At 44.7% G+C, this 14,160-nt stretch overlaps 1 protein-coding gene across 1 annotated transcript in view; it reads left to right on the top strand.

Moving 5' to 3' along the window:
• Positions 1-745: 745 nt before the first annotated feature.
• The window catches only part of MTHFD1L (methylenetetrahydrofolate dehydrogenase (NADP+ dependent) 1-like), a gene marked incomplete at both ends in the record, with an annotated part of 65,755 nt that continues 52,340 nt past the window's right edge, over positions 746-14,160 (top strand). The window contains 6 exons of the mRNA XM_010157491.1: positions 746-830; positions 4,474-4,524; positions 4,602-4,655; positions 7,354-7,478; positions 8,570-8,670; positions 9,568-9,692. Coding sequence (XP_010155793.1) covers positions 746-830; positions 4,474-4,524; positions 4,602-4,655; positions 7,354-7,478; positions 8,570-8,670; positions 9,568-9,692 — 541 coding nt within the window. The remainder of the gene's footprint in view (positions 831-4,473; positions 4,525-4,601; positions 4,656-7,353; positions 7,479-8,569; positions 8,671-9,567; positions 9,693-14,160) is intronic.

The raw sequence follows: 14,160 nt of genomic DNA, 5'->3' as shown, positions 1-14,160 counted from the left end.
GGGGGGGGCACGAGGGAGCGAAAAACCGCTCTGGGATGTGTTTTTCCCTCCTTAGTCTCGTCTGTTGCGAGGGAAAACAACTTTCAGGGGGGTCTCCTCCTGCCCTTGCTCAGTAAGCATCATCTGCGCGTGCAGGAGGTAACAGCCGACAGCCGCTCACCCAGAAAATTCTTCCAGACAGCATTCCCAGTGCCTGGCTGCCACCGGTTTTTTCCAAGAAGCAGGATGGCAAACAGAGGTCCTCTGTCTGCCTGCTGCCCTCAGTTTTGAATAGCATCCATGGAAAGGGCTGGTTTGCGGCTGTGGGGGCTGGTGGGGCCTGCGTTAAGGTGTTACAGCCCCAGGTGTAAAGGCGTCCGCTTCTGTCACTACCTGGGATGTGGAAACAAAGGACCCACCTGAGCCAAGGGCTTGGGGTGCTGTATCCCTGCTGCGCTTCCTGTGGTGCGGCTGGACAAACCTTCCTATGAAATAGCACAGGCTAGCTGTAAAGTCTTGGGCATGTCCAAGCAGGGATGCCTGGTCGATGTAAACCAAAGGTTTTCTGTGCCTGCCTGCTGGTGCTGAACACCAGCCTTGGCGCTTTACATCCATCATACATCTTTTTTTTTTACATACATACATACATTTTGGTGATTAAAAGCACGTGTGCCTGAGCGTTTATTCCATATTGCGGACTGACGTCGGTTTCTGCTGACTGAAGGTTTATTTCGCTAAAGATTTGCTTGTTGTTACTGTGTTGCAGCAAAATCACTGAGAATGCAAAGAAATCCCTGGCTTCTCTTAAGAGGGAAAACCCGCGGCTGGAGCCGACGCTTGCCATCATTCAGGTAAAGCGTGTCTGTGTGCGCTCTGCCGCGGCTGTGAGAGATCCCCGACGGTACTGTTGCTCGTCTGAAGCTTCAGAAGTGCACTGTACAGAAAAAAACCCTTTTATTCAAGCAGGGCGATGGGAGGAGGTAATTCCACCAGGTTGTAGACTGCCCTTCTCTGGGCCTGAGACAGCCACAGCGAACTTCAGGCTGTGGGAAGGGTTTGCAGAGGAAGGGAATGATTTTATCTCTTCCTCTTCTTGCTAGCATAGTCTTCCCCGCTGTAAATACAGATTGCTTTTTCTCACAGGTTGTCTTGCTGATTGACATAATTGAGTTAAAGTCAAAACAGTTGTTCTCAACCCTTATTTAGCTTCCAGTTTTTGTGGCAGTCTTGAAAAAAGCGTTGATGTGCCTGAAAACATGGGCGTCCCTTCACCTCCCACCCCTGAAATAACATTGCTGGAGTTAAGGAAAGACCCTGCTGCTTCCTGCCAGCCTCGCTGTCTTTGGGCAGCTGTAGCTTATGATTGCGTTACTGCTGCTGTCCTGAAGAGAGAAAAACCACACTGAAAAGTCCCCATCAGCTCAAAAGAGCCTGTGTGTGAAATGCACACTTGGTGTAAAATAGGCAATAGGTGAGGACTGCTATCCCTGCAAAGCTGAGAGTTTTTCCTCTTTAGATTTCTTCAGGTTTCAAGGCCAAGAAACTATGGATGGTTTGTCCCTCAGAGTGGGACCCATAGCCATGCAGGCAAACGTGGTTTTGTCTGGTTCCCTAGGACGGTGGTGTTGGTTTGGAGTGGGCACGCACTGAATCTCTGATCCAGCAGGTTTTAATTTTAAAACCTAACTACAAATAGTTTTAAGTACTAATAGCGACTCTAAGAAGTGCAGCGACAAGTGTACTTCAGTAAGTCTAGCAAGGCTGACTGAACAAGCTCTCTCATCTCTTACCCTCCCGAGGTAATCATGGTTAGCTGTCAGCTAGCCCTCTCAGGCTGTAAGTTTAAGGCCTGCTAGAAAAGCAGGGACTCGTTTTCTCAGAGACCCATTGTTTCTCACTCCTGTGTTGGCCCCATCCAGCTGCAGCATGAGCTGGACTGGAGCAGTGATCCACCCAGGGCTGGAGTGGTCTTCCTTTCAGCCGCATCCGTCCCAAGTCTGGCATTCTGCATGGCTGCATGAGAGAAGGGATATTGGGAGGAGGGGGAGGTTCCTGCTCATGTTTAATATCAGTTGGGATCCATCTACGTCAGTGTTTTGGTTTTGATCATGGTTGTGCTTTAAATGAATGTCTTTCTTGACCGCGTTTACCCCACTTTGTTTGCATCGTGAGGTGGCTCTAGGAACATGTGGCCTAGATCCCTCCGGATGAAGTTCACCCAGGTTGTGTTCTCCAGCTGTCAGTCACCCCAGGTCTAGTCTGGTTGTAAGGACTGAAGCAGAATTTATGTTAAATAAATATTTGTTGGTACAAAGACTTATTTTAGTCTAAAAACACTCGTGTGGTGCCCTGCTGTGCTGGGTAAGGTGGGCAGAGCCTTAGGATTCATGCTGCTCTCCGTGTGCTGTGTTGCATCCAGCGGAGCAGAAGGACAGCGACAGAAGGATCTCCTTTGCCAGTTGCTCATGGGAACAGCAGTCAGTGTAACGTGGCACCACCTCTGCAGCAGCACTGGGAAGGAGGAGTTGCAGGCTGAGCCCGCTCTGGAGTGGTTTTAGATGTGCTTTTTCCCTCTCTAGCCATCTGAACCTGAACTGATGGCCAGTATCGATACCTGCATTGCTTATTATCCATGTTGAACCTCAGTTGGAGCTGCGCAACAGCAAAAAACGATTGGAGGTGGCTTCTTAATTTTGTTGAAGCTGAAAGCTAACATACAGCAGCGGGATCCTGCTTAGCAGTGGAGCTGTCACCCTGCAAAGCTCGGGGAAGCCCCGCCAGCACCCCTGCCCTGTCCCTGTGTTCTGCCAGGCAACGTCCCGAGGTCTGGCCTCGCCTGTGCCACTTGGCGGGCGGTGGCAGGAACTGATTCAGGACAGGGACATTCTTGTGCCCACACGAGGTGAGCCTTCACCAGCTGGTGCCACGGCATTGCAGGAGATGGCATGGTACTGCTGGTGCATGAATCCCAGGTAAACCTCCTGAGCGGTCCTGGTGGCTGCACATCAGTGTGGGGATGCGATTCCACGTTCACTGGTGTAGGGGAGCAGCTGCTGAGCTGTCTTTAATCCCGTCTCTTCTTCCTTCACCACAGTGTGAGCTCCACGTGTGTTCTCAGTGCAGCAGCCTCTGTGCTGTCCCTTGCCCTCACCTGTCAGATTTGGGGTGTGGGAGGCTGGGGGTGCTGTGCCAGGGATGCAGGCACTGCTGGGCTGGGGGAGGGCAAACCTTCATCCCCTTTTGGTAGCTGCTTCTCTCTACAGACACTATCCTTTTAAATGCTCTTTTTTTCCACTGTCAGCAGTCTTGAACCATCTGGGATTAACAGGTTGGTAAATTGTTACGGGCTTGAACCAAAATAATTTTGGGTGATGCTAGTGCCAGTCGAAGGCAGCGCTGGCAGCTGCCCATGAAGTGAGCAGCTCGCCTCTGACGGGAAGTCACTGGCACTGAGTCTTGTGGAAAAAGCTACACAGAATGCGTTCATGAAATTGTAAGAAGCCCTTTTAAAATTATTTATTGTGGTCCTGATGTCTGGGTTGGAAGACGGATTTTATATATAATCATATAGATGTGAGAAGTGTTTTATTCATTTTGTTATGAAGCCACTAATGTTTTTGAGGCCTCACTGATCTGTGGGTAGGAGCTTTCTAGTTCTGGATATTGACTTATAACATATGAAACATAGAACCATTTGGGTTGGAAGGGACCTTAAAGGCACCCCCCCCCTCCAGCTTTCTGATTCCAGTGCACTTGTTGATGGGACCAGAGTAGTTGGTAATAAAACTTCTCAGTTTTATTGTTACAATATATGAAAATATTTGAAGACCCTCCTAAGATTCAAGAGTAGCTTGAAGAGTAAAATTCAGTGGTAATTATTTTGATTAAATACGGTAATGTGCACAGTGCATATAGGTGTAGAGACCTCGGGGAGGACGATTCCTGGGTGAGATGGTCCCAGGTCTCTGCCTGGGGGATGCTTCTGCCCTAGTGCAGTTAACCTGCTGGCACTTGGGAGGAACTGGAAACTTCTCTTGCTCCTGTATTGACAGAACTTGCTGTAACACATGATGGTAATGATTTGCCTCATTTTTTGATGGTAAGGCAAAGCAGTGTTGTTAGGTGATATGGGGACACTGTAGGAAATGCTGGTATTGCTGTTGCCTGTTTCATCCTTGTTATGTGGCTGGATGGAGGACGGTATCTTCAGGTACAGGCCGGCACCTTCTTTAATGGTAAAATTCAGGACATGGCCACTCTTGCCTATAAAAACCAGGCCAATATCAACACACACTTAAACTCATCAAGCCAAAATTAATTTAGTGGATGGCCTTCTGCTTCTTTCTTAGAAGTGCTAGGCTTTTTATTTGTTTGAATGCTGGTAGACACCAACATCCTCAGTGCCTTTCTTACATAGACATCTGCAGTAGTGCACTCACGTTTTTAAATGTAAATTTATTGTTTTAAAACTTAGTTTCTGCTTTGTTCCCCAAGGCACATAATGATCATTCGATTCAAGAAATAAACAAGAACTTTGCCAAAGAGGTAAGCTTTAGCCGATACACTTGTTATTAATCATGAGCTACTTGCCTTTGGTAATTTTAAGTATTTTCTTTTGGCAGATTGGTCTGCGTGTTATTCACATCTGTCTCCCGGAAGGCAGCAGCAAGGATGAGGTAACTGCAGTACCTGAAGGACTCTTCCTTTTTCCCTGTCATTATAAACTTCTTTTTATTGCTGACATTCATTGTCACTTTGAAATGATCTCTATTAACTCAAATTCTGGTTGGGAGTGCTTTAGTTCAAGGAGCAAGTGTTATCCCTCTGTTGGCAAGCGTGGGAAAAACAGGAATCAAAAACAGTCTGCTGTCCCCTGGCAAGCTGAGGCAGAATCAGCAGAGTAGTGTTTTATTTTCATGTCTGGTATTTAACTGCAGCGTCCCCTCATCCCAACATGGGTATCCTGTCTCCCACCGTTCCTCTTGTGACTGTATGTGATTCTTGCAGAAGGCACTCAGGGAAATGAAAGATTAATTGATTCAGAAGGGGAGGGGTTTGAATTTATTTGCCTGTTTATTGATCTTGAAATGCTTAGAAGTAAGTATTCAAAAATCATCCACCATAAATCACTAGAGGGCTGAATTTTTACCTTGTTAAAGGCATTAGGATGCAGGCACAGCACTAGTAACAAGAATGTTTTAAATATAGCAAACCATATTAATATACATGGTTGTGAGGCATCTGAAAGTAAAGACAGCAAAGGAATGTGGAGTCAAAGACGCCTCTGTTCCCATCTGGCCTCCTTGTGCTTGGCAAGCTTGATAACCCTGCAGGCTTGTGGGGTTTGTATTGGTACACTTTGTTTTTAAAATGGTACTGGCGTGCAGTGTAATCCTCAGAACAGCTTCCAGTTGCATTGAGAGGAACTTACTGTAAAGAGTTTTAAGAGTCCAGTTTTGTGGTTGATGACTACTCAGCTACCCACTTCAGAAGGGTAGGCTTTTGAAGTGAAGATCAAATACACTGTGCTGTTGGTAAGTGCGCCTTCTCTGCTGAGTGACACAGTAAGAAAAAGGTAAAAACCGTGGTGAGTATGCAGCAGTGGTAGCTGTTACGTCGAAGTAGTATCTTAAGGAGTGGCTGAGCTGGGTACGGAACGAGAACAGCAGGGTATTTTCATTAGCTGAAGAAAGTAACTTTCAGAAAATTTCGTAACGCGTTGCTTACTCTCCTGCTTACTCACTGTGACCAAGTGGGGTTTTTTCCTCTGTTAAAACCCACATTCTAGCTTCTGTTCCCTGGTTTGGGAAGGTGGGAGGGATTTTAATACCGTGCGCTTCTTGTTCTGTCGTAACTGCCTGTGTGCATCAACAGCACATTAATGCAACATTGCTTTACCCTGCACGAGTTGTAAGTCTTAAATGCTGTGATGAAGGAAAGCTGAATTCCAGTAAAATGCAGTCCAAAGGGAAAAATTAATTATTTTCCCAGGAAGCAGGACTGTAGTTCGAAGTTCATTAGTTCCATTAATTGCTGTGTAGGCCCCCAACATTCTGTAGCATCTCAGGATTTCTTGAAGCAGAATGTGGATGTTTTCACATCCATATTCTGGGCTATATACTCATCCTTACTTTCTATTAGTAGAATATTGCTGTCAAATGGCGCAGGGTTCTGGGGCGACACACACACACATATATATACATGCATATATATGTGTGTGTGTGTATATATATATGTGTATATATATATATATATGCCTGTTTGTGTCTCAGAAGTCAACAAACTGAAGGGGCATTTCTATACCAGTGACGTGCTTGTATAGTCTTTGTGAACAGGAACGTAGCACGTTCTCTTGCTTCAGAGTTGCAGATGGTCTGACCCCTGCCTAATTCCCCTAGCTTAATGTTGATTGCCTGTCAAGTTTTTCAGCAGTAGAACTCACAATTATATTGAATAGTTTAAGTAAAGCATTTTAGGAAGGCATGGTGTTAGTTAAGGGAAAAAAAAAAAACCTTATATTCATTTTCCATTGGATCTTAATCCATTTAAATTATACAGCTTTGTGGTGATTGCACACTGATTTTATTTATATGATGGAAAGGCGTACTCACGTGACATTTCTCACACGAGAGAACTTCAGTGTGTTTTATTCCACTGTATTCTTCCTGGTCACAGCAGAACAGTATACCAGTGTTGCACTTTAAAGATGAAGCAATAAATCCTTGGTTGCTACCCATAGGTAGTACAGTTTCAGATGTCAAATGGCCAGTTATATAAAACATGCGAACTCATGTTCAGTACTTGAAATTCATAAACTTTTGTGCAGTGTCTTTTGAAAATAACAATTCTTCACAAGTTGGCAGTAAGCTCGTAGGATCAGGGTGTTTTGAGAAAGAAAATTGGCAACAATATATATTGGTTTAATAAAATGAATTTTCCTTTGTAATTGGGTTTTTTAGTGTTACAACTTTTTGTCCGTGTTCTGTGTTGGGATGTGGTCTGGTCCTATTTTGAACTATGTTTTAACAAAGGCTTCTTATTTATAAAAGCATCTTCTGAAGCCGCTACAGTGTTGAGCTTTTGATGAGACTGGAACGGTGAAAGCCAAAATACTTTTGGCAACGTGCGTCATGTAATACGTATTGGCTTTGCAGAATGTTTAGAATAGAGTCAGGGTGGCTTAATTTGGTAATCCATGGAAATATAAAACAAGGAAAGTGAGTTATTTCTTTGTGATTTAGAAGTTGCAGTAATATGTGAGGGAAGCAAAGGTGGCCATAAGGTAGTTTAAAAATATAGTTTGTATCCCTTTCTAATTGGATTCTTTTTTTGTCTGTTGTTCCGATCTTTAACGCGTTTTCATTAACTTCCTAGATTGTCAGTGAAATCTCGCGGCTTAATGAGGATCCTAATGTGCAGGGCCTTGCCCTTGACCTCCCAGAAAGCTTATATAGCAGTAAGGTATTAAACGCTGTGAAACCAGAGAAGGATGTGGATGGGTAAGTGAAGCACTGAGAAATAATATCAGCAGACACAAGGCTGATGGCTCTGTAAAAATCAATTTTCCCCTGTGCATCTCATTAATGGATTCCTCTGTTGATGTGTCTAGCTGTGCTATTGAGCAGTGATAAGAGATGCAGCTGAATCAATGAGAAGGCTTTTGCTGAAGTAATTTTGATCATTGTCTTTACATTCTGTATATTCAGCACATGGTCTTTTCAAAGAAATCAAAAACGAAGTTCTGATTTACTGATGATACTTGAGGTATTTCAGTACTTCAGTAATACATATGGTAGTCACAAAGTACTGAACACAAACCTCAGAGTTTTCACAAGAAATATTGATGAAAAAAATTGCAGAGAAGGCTTTAACTTCCTTACAGCACTCTCTCACAGTGGGAGAGTAGGCTGTCATAGTTTGGACCTGTTAACACAACTTTCCAATTAGCCTGGAGTTGTACTGTTGCACTGAGACCGCTGGCATAATTTAGGTGTCTGGGTTATCATTTTGCTGCTCTTGCTCTCACCTGCAAACTGTTTTCTATGTCAGGAAAAAAAGCCTGAAAATCTTGCAAATTAGTTACCTTTCCATTATCTGGAGTACTGAAGACTGACAGAGAATGGAAAATTGAGAGCATCCTGGTTGACGAGAGAGAGCACAGTGGAGCGCGGAAACACCGAGTTCCCGCCAACACGAGTCCAGGAGGATGCACTGCCTCCATCTCGGCTTGGCTCTGGCAGCGCTGGTCTGGTTCCACTGCAGCCACTGAGGTCTTCTGGCCCAATGTGCTGTGGGTATCCCACCACGACCAGTTTAGAGCTGCCTGTGTGTCGTGGGCTCGTGTTATTTGTTTGAACTCTTAGGTCCCTTTCCTGATCTGTCTTGAGACTCAGTGTTTGGCTAACTGGGATGTGGGATGATCCAAATTGGCCCCAGTATGGGACTATCGAAGGATTTGCTTTTATGAGATGTGTTTGCTCTTGGGAGTAGCTGTTAGCCACGTTATGAGCTTTACTGAGGATTTATGTTACACAAACTCTCTGTTTGTTTGGGTTTTTTTTTTATAAATTGCCATATTTTTCCACTGCAGATTATGCGATGTGAACCTTGGACGCTTGGTACGTGGTGATGCTGATGACTCTCTAGTTCCTCCTACAGCCTGTGCTGTGATGGAGCTTCTTGGAGATTTAGGTGAGACCTTCTATTATAATTATTACATTAATTTTAGCCTAAGTTTCTCAGTTTCAGTCCTGACTGAGACGAAAATATAATCTCACCTGGTTGTGTTTTGTGGTTTGCATTATTTTCCCACCCGACATATATTTGTCTCCTGTTAGGAGGAATGTCAGTGAGATCTGAATGTAATATTTGCAGAAATGGGTCTCAGTCCTACAGATTTTTGAGATTAGGCAGGGAATACCTGCCAGCAGCAGATCTAATCTCACTGAAGCCACACGAGACATCTGAGTCTTCAAAACGAAAAATACAGACATCGCTTAGGGATTTCACTTGGCAGTTTTGATTAACGTGAACAGATGGAGGAATCCAGGGCTGCCTGTAAATAACTGCCGAGTGAATCTTTTGGTTCGGGTTGTATTGTGTAAAGGGTAACGTTGAAAAGGCAGGTTTAAACAAGCGGCTTTATGGTGTGTGAAGCCGCTGTTAGTTTAAGGCAGCGTTTCAGAAGCGGTCTGTCTTCCAGCGATTCAGAATTGTTGAGACAAGGCCTACCGTAACCAACCTGTAAACAGAGGGTCAAATGTGCTTTAACAAAGACAAACAAAAGGATTTGTGCAAATAAAATGCCAGAAAACCGAAAGAGCAGTGTTTGCTTAACTTGTGTTAGAGACGGAATGGCTGAAAGCCTGTGGTTTGTGTTACAGCATGGGCTCTGAAAAGAGTTACCCGCAGTGCCTCTGCCGCTGTGGTGGGGGCACAGGGCTCTGTGGTGCGGTGAGCCATCTTGCTGGCTCTGCTGGAGGCCTTTGGCCACGGGTGGCCTGGCAGAGGGTGGGGAGCGCACAATGGTGGCCTGGTGCCGGCGGCCTTGTAGGCAGAGCACTGAGCGGCGTGTCTTGTGTCGCGCAGATGGAAGAACGGTGCTGCTGGTGGGAGCCAGCGGGGCGGTGGGCGCTGCCTTGCAGTGCGTGCTGCAGAGGGAGGGAGCGACCACCCTGAGCTGCCGGTGGAGAGCCCCGCAGCTGCGGAACGAGGTGAGTGCTTTTCTGCCCTCCCAGCGCCCGGCATCATCCCCACCACCCGGGTGTCCTCTTGGCTGCCTGCCTGGCACGGCTCCCCTTGGCTGCCGCTCCTGAGAGGGAGACTCGGCGTTGCAGTCACGGGTGATGCTGGAGCCTGCTGGTAGCCAACATGGCTACCAGCATGGCTGCTTTCTTCTCGTCCTGCGATGTAGTCATCAGTACGAAAATACTTTCATTCAATTTGTGGCTTAAATGTTTGCAAATGCGGTCTCTTCTGGGACAAGGAGCGTCACTGTCTTTACCTTGGGAGAGAACTGTAAAAAAGGAGTTGGAGAAATTCGGGAGCCTTAAGCAGAAGGATTTAGTGTACATGGTCTTCCGGGTTGCTTTTCACAGAGCTTTTAGCAACAACCTGGAATTTGGTATGCTTCTTGTCAAACTTCCCAGTTTGTTCCCTAGGCCCAAGTTTCACAGAACAACGCGACTGGGAATGGGCTGCCCTTGGGGCACGTGCAGAAGGGTTCGGATATTGGCTGTAGAGGAGGTGCAGGAGCTCTCTGGGGGCTGTTTGGGAGCTCTCCGTGGGCTGTTGGGGAGCTGCTGTAGGCGTGAGGGGAAGGGGGGGGGCGGGGGCCGCAGTGCTGCGGTTGATGGCAGATGCCACGAGGTGGCAGCCGGTGCAAAATGATGGTGTCGAACCGCTGGGCCTTGCAGGCGAGGACAGGAGGAGGAAGTAAGTTTAAGCAGCTGTGACAGTTAAAAAGTTCTCTGGCAAACCTGTGTTGTCACAGCTGCGGATGGTTTGGTCAGGCTCGTCTCAGCTCTGTGCTGTAAGTGACTGACAGCACTTAGGAAACATATGCCTCTCAGAGATGGGAGCACTGTGAACTTAATACTAGCCATGTCTCATTCTTTAATTCTTTCTCATTGCTTGGGATTGTGCTAGAGGACTGCTTTGGGCTGGATGGGGTGGGTCATGGGGTGGCCAAAGGCGTTTCACAGCAAAAGGCTTGGACCAGGCCAGAGCTGACTGCGCAGTGCTGTCAATATGCTGGAGAGAGATCCGTTTCCTTCCATCCAGATGCTTTCCCATAATGATGTTTTGCTTTTTGGCATTCCCTATAGCTTACCTCTCGCAGCAGGTCACTGATGGGAAACAGAATAGGAGACCTGAGCAAGAAGCAGCTTGAGGCTTTGCACATCAAGTTCATTTTCACTTTTGGCAGTAAAAGACTTCCTGCTTTGCCTGGAGGGCTAGTCAGCAGGGCTGGGAGGAAACCCACCTTCCTCATCTGTAAGCCTCGAGCAGCATGTCACGAGTAACTCTCAGAGCAGTGCTGAACCTGGCTGGATGTAACTCTGTTGTACTTAACTCAGGCTCCTAATTTAATGCGTGCCGGGCAAAGTGTCCTGTTTCGTATTCCCAGAGGCTGAAGAGTCAGAAGTGGAGCACAGACTGCCTGCTGGACAATGAGGCACTGCTGTCTTGTGGCAACCTGTATTTGAAGTACGACGTTGTTAGATGACATGATTATCGCTGATGATATGCGTTTATTTTCTCTTGCTCATTCGAAACACTGATTAACTAAAAACAGTTTAAAGGCTCATGAGATTTCTTCTCTTGAGTTTTTTAATTTGACTTTCAAAGTAAGAAAATGCGTTAGCCAGTGTCGAAGTTTTTCCAAGGCTTGGAAGAATTCATTCATGTTTTTACTGCACAATACACTGACTTTAGACACAGCTGTATGCTTTTTCTCCTTCCTCTGAGTGTGATACCTCTGCAGTAACAGTCTGTGTGCTGTGGTTTGGAAGTCTAACCTGTGGTAGCATAATAACTTCGCTTACAAAGTGAGAGGTTGAAATTAGTATGCGATTTTCCTTGGGATGCATTTGTTTTTCAGTATGTATCAGGAAAGGAGAAATTGAGCTGAAGGGTAAGTGTACCTTATTTGTCCTAATCTATTGGCCAGGCCCATTTGAACTGAAGCACTAACCCTGAATGTAATGGTGTAATACCTTTCTTAAGTGAGTGCCATGTTACCTTTGACTAGCTCTGCTGATTTGTTCTTCTTTTTAAAGGATAGCGTAACAAGGACTGTTTTCTTTAGAAATTCTGCCTATTTAAATGAGACACACAACACTAAGGTGGTAGCTTTTTTGGATCAGGTTTTGTATTGCTATGGACTTGTTATTGCTTCTTTTACTCATGCACTTTTGCAAAAATATTTTGAAAATGATCAAGAGGAAGGTGTATTTTAGTCCACCTTAGGGAAATTCTAACAATGTAGAGGTAGCTCTTCTGACAGCATAATACTATAAACCGTCTGATTTAGTGTGCTCCTTTAAAGCAAGACTTCTCTGTCCTATGGCAACAAAAATGAGTAAGATGATTAATGGTTTATTTTAATTTCCTTGCTTTGGCCTGCATGAATAAGGGACACACTTTGCATGTTCTTTTCTCTCCCCACTTCATATTTTGTTAAGGTGAACAGATTATTAATGTTTCTTTTTGTTCCATTTTGAGTTCGCTTGACTTATTATTTTTCCTGGGCTTTCAAATAAAATCACAAATGAAAGAAAGCAGTATATTTCAGAAGGTTCTGGCACAGCTGTGAATAGTTGCCATGAAAAAACGCTGCTCTTTTTGCATTGATATGTTGGATATAAAATGAATTATGAAGTAAGAGAGAGACTAGAGCATTTTGGTGGAAATAAGTAAGGTGTTATCATTCTCTTAAGCTTGGTGTAGATAACTCTTCAGAGCACAATCACTGCAGAGTGCTTGAAGAAGTGACCTAGTGGCATGTTTTCAGGAACATCGCACTCATCATTTAAAAACAGGACTACCCAAAAGTCAATTCAGCATTACAGGTGAAGAATGGGAGCTGACGTGCATATTCCTTTATTATGTTAGGACAAGACTTTATAGTTTGAAAGGAGGTTATGGGATAGATTCGAGTTGAAAAATACAGACTGTTTTCTTGCTAAAACATGGATACTACTTAGTACCTGTGAGGAAATTGAATATTGTTTCAGTCATCTAAATTCAGTCAGTTATGATTGCAGCACATCGCCTTACACATAGCCTCTACATTACTAATGTAGTGCACTACATTATACCTGTTATGAGAGCTGCTGTCCTACGGTTTTGTTGTAAAAGAACTGAAAATTGGTCTATCTAGGTATAATTAGGAATGGAACCCCTGTTTGTAAAAGCCTTGTTGAGAAGTAGGAGAGTGGTTCAGCTGGAGTGCATGAATGGGAGGTTCCTTTCAGGTTGGAGGAGAACCTCTTTCGGCCACAGTCTGCTTTTTCCTTAGAGCTAGCACTTCTACTTCAGACTGTTATACATCTCTTAGTCATTTGCTGTCCTGTTGGTGGTGTCTTGATAAGACCAAAGTATTGGTACTGTCAGAAAAATACATGTCCTACTGTAAGCATGAAAGAATGTGAGACCAGGTATACAGAGCCCATAAAAGGAGAGAAGAGAAAGGGAGGCTGTGTGAGAGTTTCTAATGACAATGCTGTAGACTATTTCCTCTTCTAGATGTTGTGTGCATCATATCTGTTCCTAGCAATTTGAAATTTCTTTTCCAGTCTATGAGCTAGAGGAACAACTCCTAAAGCATGCAGCACAGGGGTAGGCTGGAGCCCAAGTGGAGATGTGGATGTAATTTTCATGCGCGCTGTGTAGGGCAAGTGCATTCAGACTGATGTGGTAGGGAAGGGGCTGTCAGTGTCTGGGCAAGGCGATGGTAACAGAGAGCTGGTGGCTGCCTGCTGTGGCTCACCCCTGAGGGCTGCGGCCAGTGGGGAAGGATTGGAGCAGACCATATGTAGTTGTCCTGCTAGGTTGCCAATGATTTGCAAACCTTGAATGTCCTGAGGCAGAGATGGAGCTGGAAGAAACCATGTGAGGAGAGCTTTCCTGGGTGGAAAAAGTACCTGGAAGTAGTCACTGACATAAAAAATTTTCAAGATATCAGAAAGTAATTAGAATTTCTGGGATTGAAGGGGAAACTGATCTGTAAACTGATGTGTAAAATGTTTTTTTCTCATCAGGAGAGTTGTGAAAAAACTTTGAACCAGGTTCCTATTCCTCATCCTACTTCTTAAATTTTAGCTGGCCTAACCAGGAATGCGAGGGCTTTTATGTTTCAGATATTAATTTCAAATATTTTTTTCTTTGATCATTTATTTTAAAATAGCTTTTGTAGCACTCAGTTTTAACTGTGGGGAAATTAAATTTTTATGCAGGCTTCATGGCAAAATGGGTTTTCAGTTTTCTGGAATATACAGCTACTTTGTACCATTATCGTTAAATACTTGGCTGGAAAGTCTGTATTGTTGTTTTAACATTTGGTGTTCTGTCTTGGGAATGGGTGGTGCTTCTTAATCTGCTTCCACTTAAATCTTGGTGGAGAGAATCATATTTTGTTATGAGGTAAGGTTTCAGAATATTTATTGGCACAGCTTTTCC

This window comes from Eurypyga helias, unplaced genomic scaffold, assembly GCF_000690775.1.
Source record: "Eurypyga helias isolate BGI_N326 unplaced genomic scaffold, ASM69077v1 scaffold12480, whole genome shotgun sequence".
Classification (NCBI taxonomy): domain Eukaryota; kingdom Metazoa; phylum Chordata; class Aves; order Eurypygiformes; family Eurypygidae; genus Eurypyga; species Eurypyga helias.
Note: the sequence above shows the minus strand (reverse complement) of the source record. Positions and strands in the feature narration are given on the sequence as shown.